Source organism: Esox lucius, chromosome 11, assembly GCF_011004845.1.
Source record: "Esox lucius isolate fEsoLuc1 chromosome 11, fEsoLuc1.pri, whole genome shotgun sequence".
In the NCBI taxonomy this organism is placed as follows: domain Eukaryota; kingdom Metazoa; phylum Chordata; class Actinopteri; order Esociformes; family Esocidae; genus Esox; species Esox lucius.
Window position 1 is genome coordinate 52,694,169 of NC_047579.1, and position 14,273 is coordinate 52,708,441.

At 43.9% G+C, this 14,273-nt stretch overlaps 1 protein-coding gene across 7 annotated transcripts in view; it reads left to right on the top strand.

The window, feature by feature from the left end:
• clec16a (C-type lectin domain containing 16A) overlaps positions 1 to 14,273 on the top strand; it is a 73,672-nt gene that overhangs the window by 31,550 nt on the left and 27,849 nt on the right. For 5 of the 7 annotated variants that reach the window (XM_029123855.2, XM_029123856.2, XM_029123852.2 and 2 more), the window contains 3 exons: positions 783 to 999; positions 3,808 to 3,919; positions 12,080 to 12,180. In XM_029123855.2, coding sequence (XP_028979688.2) covers positions 783 to 999; positions 3,808 to 3,919; positions 12,080 to 12,180 — 430 coding nt within the window. The remainder of the gene's footprint in view (positions 1 to 782; positions 1,000 to 3,807; positions 3,920 to 12,079; positions 12,181 to 14,273) is intronic. The other 2 variants (XM_029123853.2, XM_029123854.2) reach the window with 2 other exon arrangements.

Consider the following 14,273-nt stretch of genomic DNA (forward strand, 5'->3'; position numbering starts at 1 on the left):
CTCCAATAATTAAATTACAGGAAATCCCTTGGTTACCAAACTAGTTGTTATTGACAGCCATACAGTTCACTAATTGTACCCCACACTGACGCAATCGTGATCTACCCCACACTGACGCAATCGTGATCTACCCCAAACTGACGCAATCGTGATCTACCCCACACTGACGCAATCGTGATCTACCCCACACTGACGCAATCGTGATCTACCCCACACTGACGCTATCGTGATCTACCCCACACTGACGCTATCGTGATCTACCCCACACTGACGCAATCGTGATCTACCCCACACTGACGCAATCGTGATCTACCCCACACTGACGCAATCGTGATCTACCCCACACTGACGCAATCGTGATCTACCCCACACTGACGCAATCGTGATCTTATATTCTCTCTAAATGCCTGACTCAACTCGAAGAACAAGTCGTCCCGTCCTGATGTAAACAAGCTGACAGGGTTTGAGCTGTAAACAGAATCGTTGAGCACTGTGGAATGAAGGCAGGGCTACCATGGCAGCCATATGGTCAAATTTGACATTTATCACATGTGCTCCTGTTAGCTGTTTGTCAGATATTCTAGTCGCTGCAAGGTCTGTGGATAACAGTCTGAGATGGTGACCCATTAACAGCTGACCGGTAGTAGAAGCTTAGTGGTGTCCATAACATGGTTCATACACAGAATTTGACGCATTGACTTATGTAATTGCACATTCATACTTTCACTGTAGGCATTTTAAATGTCTCTCGCTCTCTCTCACCTCCACTGTTACCCCAACAGGTCAGCACTGGGGTGCGGCGTTTCACAAAGCCTCCAGAGTCCTTGGAACGATCCCTGGAGCTGTCCCGCCACCGGGGGCGCAAGCGCGCCCAGAAACGCCCCAACTATAAGAACCTGGGGGAGGAGGAGGAGGAGGAGAGGCCGGGGGGAGGAGAGGAGGGCTGGGAGGAGGGTAAAGGTACTGGGGCAAGCGGCAGGACTAGTGGGGACATGGAAGGTGAGTGTGTGTACCGGACTGGAGAACTATATGTCCCATCACCACCCTCTTTCGATTACATCACCAGCAGTCAGTAATGTAGTGGCCCTCCCCTTCAAACAGTCGCATGTCGAAATTGAAAACAACACACAGGTACGGTCAAGGAGTCAGAGGAGTGTTCGTAGAGACCAGTACGGTCAGGGGGTCAGAATAGTGTTCGTAGAGACCAGTGCGGTCAAGGAGTCAGAGGAGTGTTCGTAGAGACCAGTATGGTCAAGGAGTCAGAGGAGTGTTCGTAGAGACCAGTATGGTCAAGGGGTCAGGGGAGTGTTCGTAGAGACCAGTGGAGTATGTCTCTTAAAGGGCCACTCCTGTCCGATGATCACCGCCTGAAAGGACCAAGCTCCTTCAATAACCCACTGACCTTGTCTAAAAGTGAGCTCAAAACCAGTAACCCACTGACCTTGTCTAAAAGTGAGCTCACCACCAATTACCATCCCAAATTAGGTTCAGGTATGCAGCAGGTTGGTTGATGTACTACTCCCCCTGTTTTAATAAGCTAGAAGTACACTGCTCAAAAAAATTAAGTTACACATCAGGTCTTGATGAAGGAAATATATTAAAGATCAAAATATTTTCTGTAGATTGTGTAATTCACTGAGAACAATATCGTTGTGTGTGTGGCCCCCACGTGCATGTATGCTCTCCCAACAACGTCTGGGCATGCTCCTGATGAGATGCTGTTCTGGGGGATCTCCTCCCAGACCTGGATCAGGGCATCAGTGAGGTCCTGGACGGTCTGTGGCGCTATTTCGTGGCATCAGATGCACCGATACATAACATCCCAGAAGTTCTCAATTGGATTCAGGTCTGGGGAACATTATGGCCAGTCAATGGCATCAATGCCTTCTTCATCCAGAACTGCCTACACACTCTGGCTACATGAGGCCCGGGCATTGTCCTGCACCAGGAGGAACCCAGGGCCCACTGCCCCAGCGTAAGGTCTGACGATGGGTCTGAGGAATATCATCCTGGTACCTAACAGCAGTCAGGGTACTGTTGGCTAGCATGTGGAGGTCTGTGTGACCCTCCAAGGATATGCATCCCCAGACCATCACTGACAAACCCCCAAAACGGTCATCCTGGATGATGTTGCAGGCATGCACACCAGTAGCCCGCTGGAGGTAATTTTGTAGGGCTCTGGCAGTGCTCCTCCTGTTCCTCCTCTCACAAAGGAGCAGATATCATTCCTGCTGCTGGGTTGATGTCTTTCTACGGCCCTGTCCAGCTCTCCTCGTGTAACGGCCCGTCTCCTCCATGCTCTTGAGACTGTACTGGGAGACACAGCAAACCTTGTGACGGCACATATGGATGTGCCATCCTGGAGGAGCTGGACTACCTGTGCAACCTGAATGGGCTGCTGGTACCGCCTCATGCTACAAGTAGTGACAAGGAAACTAGCAAAACTAGAGAAGAATCAGTCAGGAAGAGTAAGGAGAAGATAACTGTCTCTGGCCTCCACCTGCAAAACCATTCCCTTTTTGTGGGTTGTCTTGCTGTTGCCTCTCCAGTGCATCTGTTATCACTAATTTGCACCAAAACAGGTGGCATTGATTCACAATTGCTTCTGCTTCCTGAAAGGACCGATTTGATATCCCTGAAGTTTAATTGACTTGGTGTTATACTTTGATTATTGTGTTCCCTTAATTTTTTTTGAGCAGTGTAGTTGTCCGGCTTATGTTATCTTCCAGACCAATGATTGGTTTGTGAGGTGGTACCTTTTAGCTGAAGATAAATCAGATGGATGATCAGGTGACTGGAGTGGACCTTTTAACCATAACACCTCTCATGAACTCGCCTCAACATTTTAAATTATTACAGTTAACACTTCTCATGAACACACCTTAAACCGTCTCATGAATACACCTTAAACCGTCTCATGAATACACCTTAAACCGTCTCATGAACACACCTTAAACCGTCTCATGAACACACCTTAAACCGTCTCATGAACACACCTTAAACCGTCTCATGAACACACCTTAAACCGTCTCATGAACACAGTCGCCCCGTCTCGTGAACACACACAGTCGACCCGTCTCGTGAACACACACAGTCGACCCGTCTCGTGAACACACACAGTCGACCCGTCTCGTGAACACACACAGTCGCCCCGTCTCGTGAACACACACAGTCGACCCGTCTCGTGAACACCTTAAACCGTCTCAAGAACACAGTCGACCCGTCTAGTGAACACACCTTAAACCATCTCGTGAACACACACAGTCGACCCGTCTCGTGAACACACACAGTCGACCCGTCTCGTGAACACACACAGTCGACCCGTCTCGTGAACACACACAGTCGACCCGTCTCGTGAACACACACAGTCGACCCGTCTCGTGAACACACACAGTCGACCCGTCTCGTGAACACCTTAAACCGTCTCGTGAACACACCTTAAACCGTCTCATGAACACACCTTAAACCGTCTCATGAACACAGTCGACCCGTCTCGTGAACACACACAGTCGACCCGTCTCGTGAACACAGTCGACCCGTCTCGTGAACACACCTTTAACACGTCTCTTGAAGTCTGAAGGGGAGGCTCCTCCCCCCTGCTTGCTGGTTGCTCGCCTGTACTCCATGGTTAAAGCCATCGCTGCCCCAGTCTCCATGGTTACACCATTCATCTTGTCCTCTCCTCACTTCTCCGCCTGTCTTTTGCTCTCCTTACAACATTATTATTATTACATTATCATCACCCCGCCCTGGTTGGCGGCTGTGTGTTGTGTAATAATGGTCTGTGTGTGTGTGTGTTTATTTCAGAGATAGAGATGGTTGTCATGGAGAAGTGTAAGGTGTCGCCCTCCACCATGACAGAACTGAACATCACAGATGAAGAGAAGACTGCTGCTGCTGCCCACACACACAGAAACAGGTACACACACACACACACACACACACACAAGTTTGTATGGCTATCCTCATGGGGACCAGAAAATAGAAATTGCATGCTCCCTTGTCCTAATGTAACCTTAACCTTAGTAAAGTAACATTTATGCCTAAACTTTACCTAGATGTAATGCCTAACCTTAACCCTAAACTTGACCAACAACTCCTGGACCTTAAAGAAACCCCAATTCTGACTATAAAATGAATTGTAAGTTGTGACCCTGAGCCGGAAATTGACTTTTGCCTCATTGGGACGGGCAAAAACAAAATCTGGTTTTACTATACTCATGGGGACATTTGTTCCCCATAGTAAGACTTAAAAGTAATACCTAAAACACCCAAACAGGGGCACACACACACAAACAGGTAGACACACACAGAGAAACACGCACGCGAGCATACAGTTAGGTCTGGAAATATTTCTGTTCGCCACCACAATGGATTTGAAATAATACAGGGCCTATTTCAGGGTCTCAAACATTATTGGACAAATTCACACAATTTTTACAATTTTAATTTCTAATATTTTCTCGAGAAGCCTTCGCAGGCAATGACTGCTTGAAGTCTAGAACGCATGGACATCACCAAACGTTGGGTTTCCTCCTTTGTGATGCTTTGCCAGGGCTTTACTGCGGCTGTCTTCAGTTGTTGGTTGTCCGTGGGTGTTTCTGCCTTAGGTTTTGTTTTCAACAAGTGCTCGATCAGGTTGAGATCAGGTGATTGACTCAGCCATTGCAGAATATACCACTTCATTGCCTTGAAAAACCCCTGGGTTGCTGTTAGTGTATGTTTTGGGTCATTGTCCATCTGTAAAGTGAAGCGCCGTTCAATCAACTTCGCTGAATCTGAGCAGACAGTATATCTCTATACACTTCAGAATTCATCCAGCTGCTTCTGTCTTCTGTCACATCATCAATAAACACTAGTAACCCAGTGCCATTGGAAGCCATGCATGCCCATGCCATCACACTGCCTCCACCATGTTGTACAGATGATGTGATATGCTTTGGGTCATGAGCCATTCCAAACCTTCTCTATATATTTTTTCTTCCCATCATTCTGGTACAGGTTGATCTTAGTTTAATCTGTCCAAAGAATGCTGTTCCTGAACCGGGCTGGCTTTTTTAGATGTTTTTTATCAAAGTCCTCTGTTTGCTCTCATGAAGTCTTCTCTTTATTGTAGACTTGGATAATGATATGACTACCTCCTGGAGAGTGGTCTTCTCTTGGTTGGATGTTGTGAGGGATTTTTTCTTTACTATGGAAAGGATCCTACGATCATCCACCACTGTTGTCTTCCGTGGACGTCTAGGCCTTTTTGTGTTGCACCATTGTGTTCTTTTTTTCTCAGAATGTACCAAACTGTTGATTTGGCCACTCCTAATGTTCCTGATATCTCTCTGATGTTTCCCAGCCTAATGATGGCTGGTTTCAATTGCACTGAGGCCTCCTTTGACTACATGTTGTGGGTTCACAGCAGGGCTGCACAATGAATCAAAATATAATCACAATTGCGGTACTGACATGTTCAATATCAAAATCGCCAACTTAAGAGATTTTCAGCTCCAAAAAAGCTAATTGATACGCGCTCCACGCGAGGCAACAGGCATTAATCTTGCTTCCTTAATTGTTTTCCTCCCGGGTGCTGTAGGTATCTTTGTAGATTACTTAAATACCGGGACAAATTTTTTTGAAATACTTGATGGTTTCTCAATGATAGTTTGAGATAACACTGCAACTGCTAGCCAAGACTTCTGCTTCAAGTTCTTAAAAGTTTTGGCTTCAATGTTGATGCCTACAAACAAACTTAATATGGGTGGAAATATACCTCAAGGGTGGAGAAATGTTGACCAACCAGCTGTGACAACGACACAAACATGGCAAACACTGTAAACACCACTGTATTCTAACCCTAACTGTAATTTCAATATTTTGTCCAAATCGTGCAGCTCTAGTTCACAGCAACAGCTTCCAAATGTGAATGCCACACCTGGAATCAACTCCAGACCTTTTAACTGCTTAATAAATGAAGCAATAACGAGGGAATATACCATGCATGTGCATGAAACGGCTTTTGAGTCAATTGTCCAATTACTTTTGGTCCCTTGAAAAAGAGGGGGCTCCATATTAAAGAGCTTGTATTTTTAACCCTTCCTCCAATTTGGATGTGAACACCCCTCAAATGAAGGCTGAGAGAGGCACTTCATTGTGATGGTAGTTCCATTGATAGGAACTCTTACTGGAAGTAAGTACAGAGACAAAATTATCTTGGCACAATTAATAGTTTATTTTATATTTGCAAATAGAGAGATGCTTCCTAGGCCTATCATAACAGGCTTGTGAGGAATCTCTGAGGAAACAGAACAGTTGAAGTACTTATTACAATTGAAAAGGGGTGTGGTAAGTTACTGCCCAGCGTTCTTATATAGGTTTTACACAAAGGGCAGACTGTCCCCACACCTTATCCTACCTGCCGTAGGTGTTTACTGTCGGGGGGGGGGGGGGGGGGGGACACGTCATAAAAGACAGTCAACCACATTCCTGAAGAACAAAGGACAGATGCCCTTATTGGTTTGGACAGATTAAGAGATGGACAGAGGTCATTATGATCCACTGCAGACGTCAGAAACAAAGATCAGAGTTACACACCAGGTAATAGTAAAGCAGACATTTCTCAAATGTACATTAGTTCAAGAATTTCCATAGCACCATATTTATTATTTAACTGTAACTTGAATATATTTAGGTAATTAGCCAAAATGACAAAACTTGTGTCAGTGTCCAGTTATTTCCTAACTGTAACTGAATACCATTAGACTTTTGTGTATTTCATCTAAACTCTGAACCTAACCCTTAATGCCTAAACCTAACCTAACACTTCTAATTCTAATCCTGACCCTAAACTTAACCCGAAGTTGAATAAAGCATCTTGTCGAAGGTAGGACCAGCAAATGTCCACATTTCACATGATTTTCCTTGCTTTACCACCTTAGTGAGGACCTTTGTTACATGTTAATTAACCTTCAGTCCTAACTAAGGTGGTAAAACAAGAACACACACACAGGTGTCTTTTATTCAGTATTTTAGGCATTTTGTCTGATAAATATAACAGCCTACCATACACCCCTATTTCACTAATGAACTAAAAGAAGATGGGGGGCATGAGAGAGAGAATGGGAGTGGGTGAGAGTGTGGGAGGAATGAGAGAAGGAGAGAGGGTGGGAGGAATGAGAGAAGGAGAGAGGGTGGGAGGAATGAGAGAAGGAGAGAGGGTGGGAGGAATGAGAGAAGGAGAGAGGGAGGGAGGAATGAGAGAAGGAGAGAGGGTGGGAGGAATGAGAGAAGGAGAGGGAGGGAGGAATGAGGGAAGGAGAGGGAGGGGTGTTTTTTGTTCCCATTCAGCAGATTTGAACTATTTGTTCTAAAGAATTCTCTTTTTAGGTGGAAATGTGATTCAGGAAATTTGTCAAGTGTTTATTGAACATTTCATGAATCACTCGAGCGTGCACACACGTGCACACAGGGACATGTGCACACAGAGACACGCACACACATGCACATAGGGAGACACGTGCACACAGGGACATGTGCACACAGAGACACGCACACACGTGCACATAGGGAGACACGTGCACACACACAGCTGTCTACATTCCACTGGAAGGAACGTGTGCATGAAGATTATGTGGATCAGTGCTTCTCAGAAAGTTTCAGTAAAGCCCAGACCATCGTCATGAGAAAAAAGTCTGCACTTCTTTCCATTGTTTTCAGATTGAAATAAAAACAGGTTTTCTAAAACAGAGGGTTAGGATGTGACGCATCATTGTGCTTTTCATTATGAACAGGTGGTTAGGGCTACTGGTTGGAGTCTTGGACTCGGTAGATGAAGACTGGTTTGAGTCATCTGAGAGAAGTTATTGTCCTTAGTCTAAACTACTTAATGAACACAAGTTCATTATGTTGCAATGGTTGTTTTTCCGCAATCAAAATATATCCTGAACTATCTTTTTCCTAGTATCACTTATTTTGATTCAATGTGTGATTCACTAGCGATTTTGAGTTTAATTTTGTTTGTTTTTATGTGCATTTCCACATTTTAGTCATTTAGCAGACATTTTCATTCAGAGCCACTTCCAGTTAAGTGTGTTTGTCAGAGAGGATTTCAGGTCAACAAAGTTTTTGTTAGTGAACAACGAGTAGATATACACCTGTGGGGTGTACTACGAAGCGATGCAACTGGCTTATCGAGGTCACATCGGGAGTAACTTGGTGATGTCGGGTGTAACTTCCTGATTAACCCATACTACGAAAGGTGGATATATGTAACCCGAGGTATGCTGTCATGTGTCATGAGAACTTAACCTGCTTGGAGTAGTTTAGAGATGCAGGGTATCTACACTTGTTCGTCAAGGTGAACTCGATGTTACCCAACGTAAGCGTTGCCCTTCCTGGCATGTTTGGAAGGCTGATTGTGAGCGGCCTACTCCGTAGGGGGGGGGGGGGTGTTTAGAGGTTGTGTAACTCTAGTTTACCCCAATGATGTTCTCTAATGAAGACGTCAATCCTCATCAGACGGAATTCCGTAGATTTTCCAGATTCTAGGGCCAGACGTCTCCAATGCCACTCGCCGGAGTAATGCGCTTTGCAATATTTTGCCAGTGAATATTTCATGTATTCCATCGATGATGCTGAACATCTGAGCAAGAATACAGTAGGTTATGCTGTGCTGTTCACAATGTGGTAGCTCTCACTAAACTGCTTGATGTATTTATTGTGTTCCCTGGCCATTTAAGTGTTCTTATCTAACCCCAACCCCTAACTCTAAGATCAAGTATGCTTTTTATGCAATTGCAAGTAATTAGCAAAAAGTACTTGGTCGATTTTTAATGTGCATAGGCTGGGCCTAGGCTATATACAGAACAGATATTTTTCCACAGGAATCCAGAGGGTGATTGATGTGATTGACCATACACATATCCCCATTAGAGCCCCCCTGGGAGAGCCTATGTGAATATGAAGCATTCATTTTCAGATATTTGATCATTCAAATCATAAAGGGAGCCCTACAACCAAGGTGTTTTATGGAGTAGCGCTTAAATAATTAATAGTGAGCAATGGGTCTATTTCAGAGATGTAGCCCACGTGTAGGCCATAACTGAATTATCTTAACTGTTTTCACAAAAATATTAGTAGTAGTATACCCGTCCGCCTGCCTGCCTGGTGGACTTTCAAAACACTTTGAATGTCCAACAATCTTTCATGAAACTGTGGAAGACAGTGAAAGATCTTCACGATTTATTATGAAAAGAGACTCAACAGTCATTAGTATTATAGTTGATAATTTCAGTTTAATTACCTGGATCCATGGGAACAATCGTCAAAACAGAGACTGAGTACAAGTACAGAGTAGTATCACTACACTTGTTCGGCTCATACCTTATTGCTTTCACCTCTTATTATTTTTGGGGGCTGACAAGGAGGGGTATTATCTCTTATTTTATAAGATACATACATACAAAAACAAGTCATACTAATAGGAGAACAAGATAGGACCCTACACTGTCATGGCAACTATAGTTCTAGGTCAGAGTTAACAGCCCTCCTTATCTGAACTACCCCTGGTCTCCGTCCTTCCAGAATGCAAGAAACAGAGGAGACACAGGCAACTTTACCTTGGAGCCATCTGTACTGGGCCATAGATAAGATGAGTTTGAGGCCTGACGCCCATGGTTGTTGCCATAATCACTTCTAAGAACAGGGCATGCTGACCTAGTCTTCTCCTATACGTGTCAACCATGAACAGTCTATAGCAAATTCAGGCCTGGTCTAAAACAGTCAATCTATTAGATTGGATTTGCAGAATAACGGATAAATGAGGATGTTGGTGTATCGATCGTCAAGTTATAAATTGACACCCCTTAATTAACCATTCGTCATTCTCCATGAAACAAGGAAAGGATCCAGGCAAGCCTAGTTCGGCGAGCCCACGATTGTTGGCCTCGCTGGATTCCTACCCTTGGTCTCCCATACGTTTGCTGTGTCGGTATAGCCTCACCGACATTAGATCATTTTTCCATGCGTTAACAAAACGCCAAGTTTGAATATTTTGCTAGACACCATTTAGCATTGTGTTAAACTGACTAATGTTTCTTATTAGGTTTACTTAAACCACAAATAGCATCTATGAACTGTATGGCTTTGGCCACTGACCATTTGAACAGCTTATTAGCCAGTAATAGACTTACTAGTATCTAACTTACTACTTGGAATAGTAATAAGAATTGAGCAATTGCAAGACTGAAGATGGACTTTACACTGTCAAAGCTATTTCATTTTGTGGCACAACAATGTTAGTTTTTCTTTCATTCTTGAATGACCTTGATACAATAATTATCAATATAGGTGACGATAACTGACTTTTTCGACGAGAGAATCAAAAGAAAAGACGAGAGAATCATGGAAACCCCTCTTCTTTTACTGTGCATGTGTTTATCTACTCTTTATTACCTTAAAAAGCATGCACGGATGCGTACTTCGAAAATCCACCTGTTTTATTGTAGGTTTACTATCATGTAGCTACTGAGGGTTGTAGCCAGCAAAGTTTGTCTGTCCTGAACAAATCCTAATATATAATTTGTTTTGACTATGGCGAGGCTCAACACCAGTCACCTAGATGGCAGTCTGTGTCTTTAACCACTACGCTATTTAACAAGGGTCAGCCAGTCAGTCAATCAGTAAGAGACATTCGCTCTTCTTGGCCGGCTCTGCTTACGCGGTCCAGCAAAAAGAGCCAAGGTCCTTTAGAAATGCTAGCTATGACATTATTAGGTTAACTGCTCAACACACAACCACTGGTTTATTTATACTTTTACTATTCAATAAAAAATTGACAAACCAGAACTGTTAGTGAAATTGATAATTTCACTAACAGGGCAGGTATATTTATCATATAATCATTTTAAGAATAGATTTGATTGTATGTATGTTTCATGAATGAGGGCCAATACTCCAATATTATTGTACAATGTAGGTAATTCTGCTAGAATAATTTTCGGCTTCTTGATATTATTGGCCACTTTGATGGATAAATCTTTCCCCACATGTTTTTTTGTGTGTACTCCCTAGCCATAATGTGATTTCCAGTTAGGTGTTTAGGTCTGTGGTAAAAATGCATAATTGATCTGTGTTTTGTTGAGGATAGTGATTGGTTCAGGCATTAAGTCTTTGGGGTTATGCGATTGGGCACATGGATTCCTGATAATGTGTCAAGTTTATTGACAGCTGGTTTATCCAGACATATAAAATAATATAAAAAATTCCATGTTTTTCAAAATGTGTTATTTCTCTTTCTTTGAATATCGGTAGTTGGGGAAAAAAACAGTGTAGTTTATTTTATTTGGCCACTTTCATTCACTCTAGATAATAGCATCTGTCTTAAAAGTAGGTATAAGGAAGATCTCAACTACATGCTTTTGACATTCTCTCTCTCTTCTATGAATTCACTTGACCTTCTCTAACAGGTCCTGAGAAGGGAGGCAATTTGAACCTCAGTATGACGCTGAAATCGTCCCGCTGTATTCCTTGGAAAGAGTTGCTTTTTCAGTCTGATTGTTATTCTCTCCTCTCTTCCCTTCCTCTCCTCTCTCCCCTCCCTCTCTCCTCTCTCCCCCTCCTCCTCTCTCCCCTCCCTCTCTCCCCTCCCTCTCTCCTCTCTCCTCTCCCCCTCTCCTCTCCCCCTCTCCTCTCTCCCTCTCCTCTCCCTCTCTCTCCTCTCCCCTCCCTCTCTCCTCTCTCCCCTTCCTCTCTCCCTCTCTCCCCCTCCTCTCCTCTCTCCTCTCCTCTCTCTCCTCTCTCCCCCTCCTCTCCTCTCTCCCCTCCCTCTCTCCTCTCTCCCCCTCCTCTCCTCTCTCCCCTCCCTCTCTCCCCCTCCTCTCCTCTCTCCCCTTCCTCTCCTCTCCCTCTCCTCTCCTCTCTCCCCTTCCTCTCCTCTCCCTCTCCCCCTTCTCTCCTCTCCCCCTTCTCTCCTCTCTCCCCTCCCTCTCTTCTCTCTCCCCTTCCTCTCTCCCCTTCCTCTCTCCCCCTCCTCTCCTCTCTCCCCTCCCTCTCTCCTCTCTCCCCCTCCTCTCTGCCTCTCTACCTGCTCCAGACCTTTTCTAGACATGATGTACAGTGCTCTGGACTGCTCTGAGGATGACTACCACGCGCTCTTCGTCCTCTGCCTGCTGTACGCCGTCTCCCACAGCAAAGGTACCTGTGTTTATTGAGATGAGAGGGCAGCCGGATCCCCTTTTGTTCTGGTTTAAATCACCTGACTAGTATTTTAAGGTGGAACTTGACCTATTTGATCACTTAGTGAACACCTGACCTGTCTGAATACCTACATTGTTGACTTTACTGAACACCTGACCTGTCTGAATACCTACATTGTTGACTTTACTGAACACCTGACCTGTCTGAATACCTACATTGTTGACTTTACTGAACACCTGACCTGTCTGAATACCTACATTGTTGACTTTACTGAACACCTGACCTGTCTGAATACCTACATTGTTGACTTTACTGAACACCTGACCTGTCTGAATACCTACATTGTTGACTTTACTGAACACCTGACCTGTCTGAATACCTACATTGTTGACTTTAAAACGTGACTTACCAATTGCATTGTGGGATCGTTGAAGTGCTGTACGCTGCCTGCTATTACCTACCTGGCTACCTGCAAAAATAATTTTTGAATTTACTCTATATAAAATATATATATATATATATATATTATATATATATATATATAACTATTTGGTTAAATTCTACTTATTTTTCATCTGTTGACCTCTTTTTTTATGGATATTTGATGGATCTTTTTTTTGCAATTTCAATATTCATATGTAAAACTCCAATGATCCTCTTCAAAAAGCCTTTGAAGCCATAATTGACTCAATGGGTTTTATCCAACATGTCTCAGGTCCAACACATTGCCACAATCACACCTTAGATTTAGTCCTGTCATGAGAAATAGATATTGTAGATCTAATAATTTACCCCCAAATCCTGGATTATCGGATCACTGTCTTATTACATTTACCGTTAAAGCAAGAAATCCACTTGCTCCGCAAACAAAAGCCGTACTATAAATTCTCAGACTACAAATAAATTCCTTGATATTCTTACAAGTTCGCTCATTAACGACAGAGTAAATAAATCTGTAAACGATCAAATCGAGGATCTAAACTCAACACTGCGAAATACATTAGACACAGTTGCACCACTAAAAACAAAAGAAATACGCAACAAGAAACTTGCTCCCTGGTACACAGACAATACTAGAGCACTTAAGCAAGCCTCCAGAAAATTGGAGCGAAAGTGGCGATCCACCAAGTTGGAAGTATTCAGACTAGCCTGGATAGACAGTACACTACAATACCCAAAATCACTCACGTCTGCTCGATCAGCTTATTTCTCCAACCTGATTGAGGTGAACAAAAACAATAAAAAATGTATCTTCGATACAGTTGCAAAGTTAACAAAAAAGCAAAGCTCAACAAGTGAAGTGGGTCTTCACTTTAGTTGCCTGGCAGATAGTGGGTGGATGTGGGTGGATTGATTTCCTGCCTGCTGGGGCCAGTCAGGGGCCTCCCCCAGATAGGGCCACAGTGTCGCCGGACCCCCCCGTCTCAGTTCCAAGGTCTTACGCTGCTATACTATTGTCCTGGGGGATTGGGTCAGTTCTCCTTCCCCACTAAGTTCTCCTTCTCCACTATAAATCGTTGTTGATATGAGGAAGGCATTTTCAGAATGTTCCCAGTCTCCTCCCGTTTTAAACTTTAGGAGGACATGAGGTCCTGGTCCACACCTGCGGAGTACCTGGTTTGGGGGTCCCGTTGCTGTCCCTGTCCTTGTCCATCTGGTCATACTTCTGACCTAGTCTAAATTTAAATAGACTCTGGATTTAGCCCACGTGCATTTATTAATTATTCCATTTGGACTCTTAATATCACACCCGGCACAGCCAGAAGAGGACTGGTCACCCCTCTGAGCCTGGGTCCTCTCTAGGTTTCTTCCTAAAATTCAGCCTTCTTGGGGAGTTTTTCCTAGCCACTGAAATTCAATACTACTGTTGTTTGCTCCTTGGGGTTTAAGGCCAGGTGTTTCTGTAAAAGCACTTTGTGCTTTTAACTGCTGTTGTAAGGGCTTTATAAATACATTTGATTGATTGACTTTACTGAACAACTGACCTGTCTGAATACCTGACCTGTCTGAATACCTGACCTGTCTGAACACCTGACCTGTCTGAATACCTGACCTGTCTGAACACCTGACCTGTCTGAACACCTGACCTG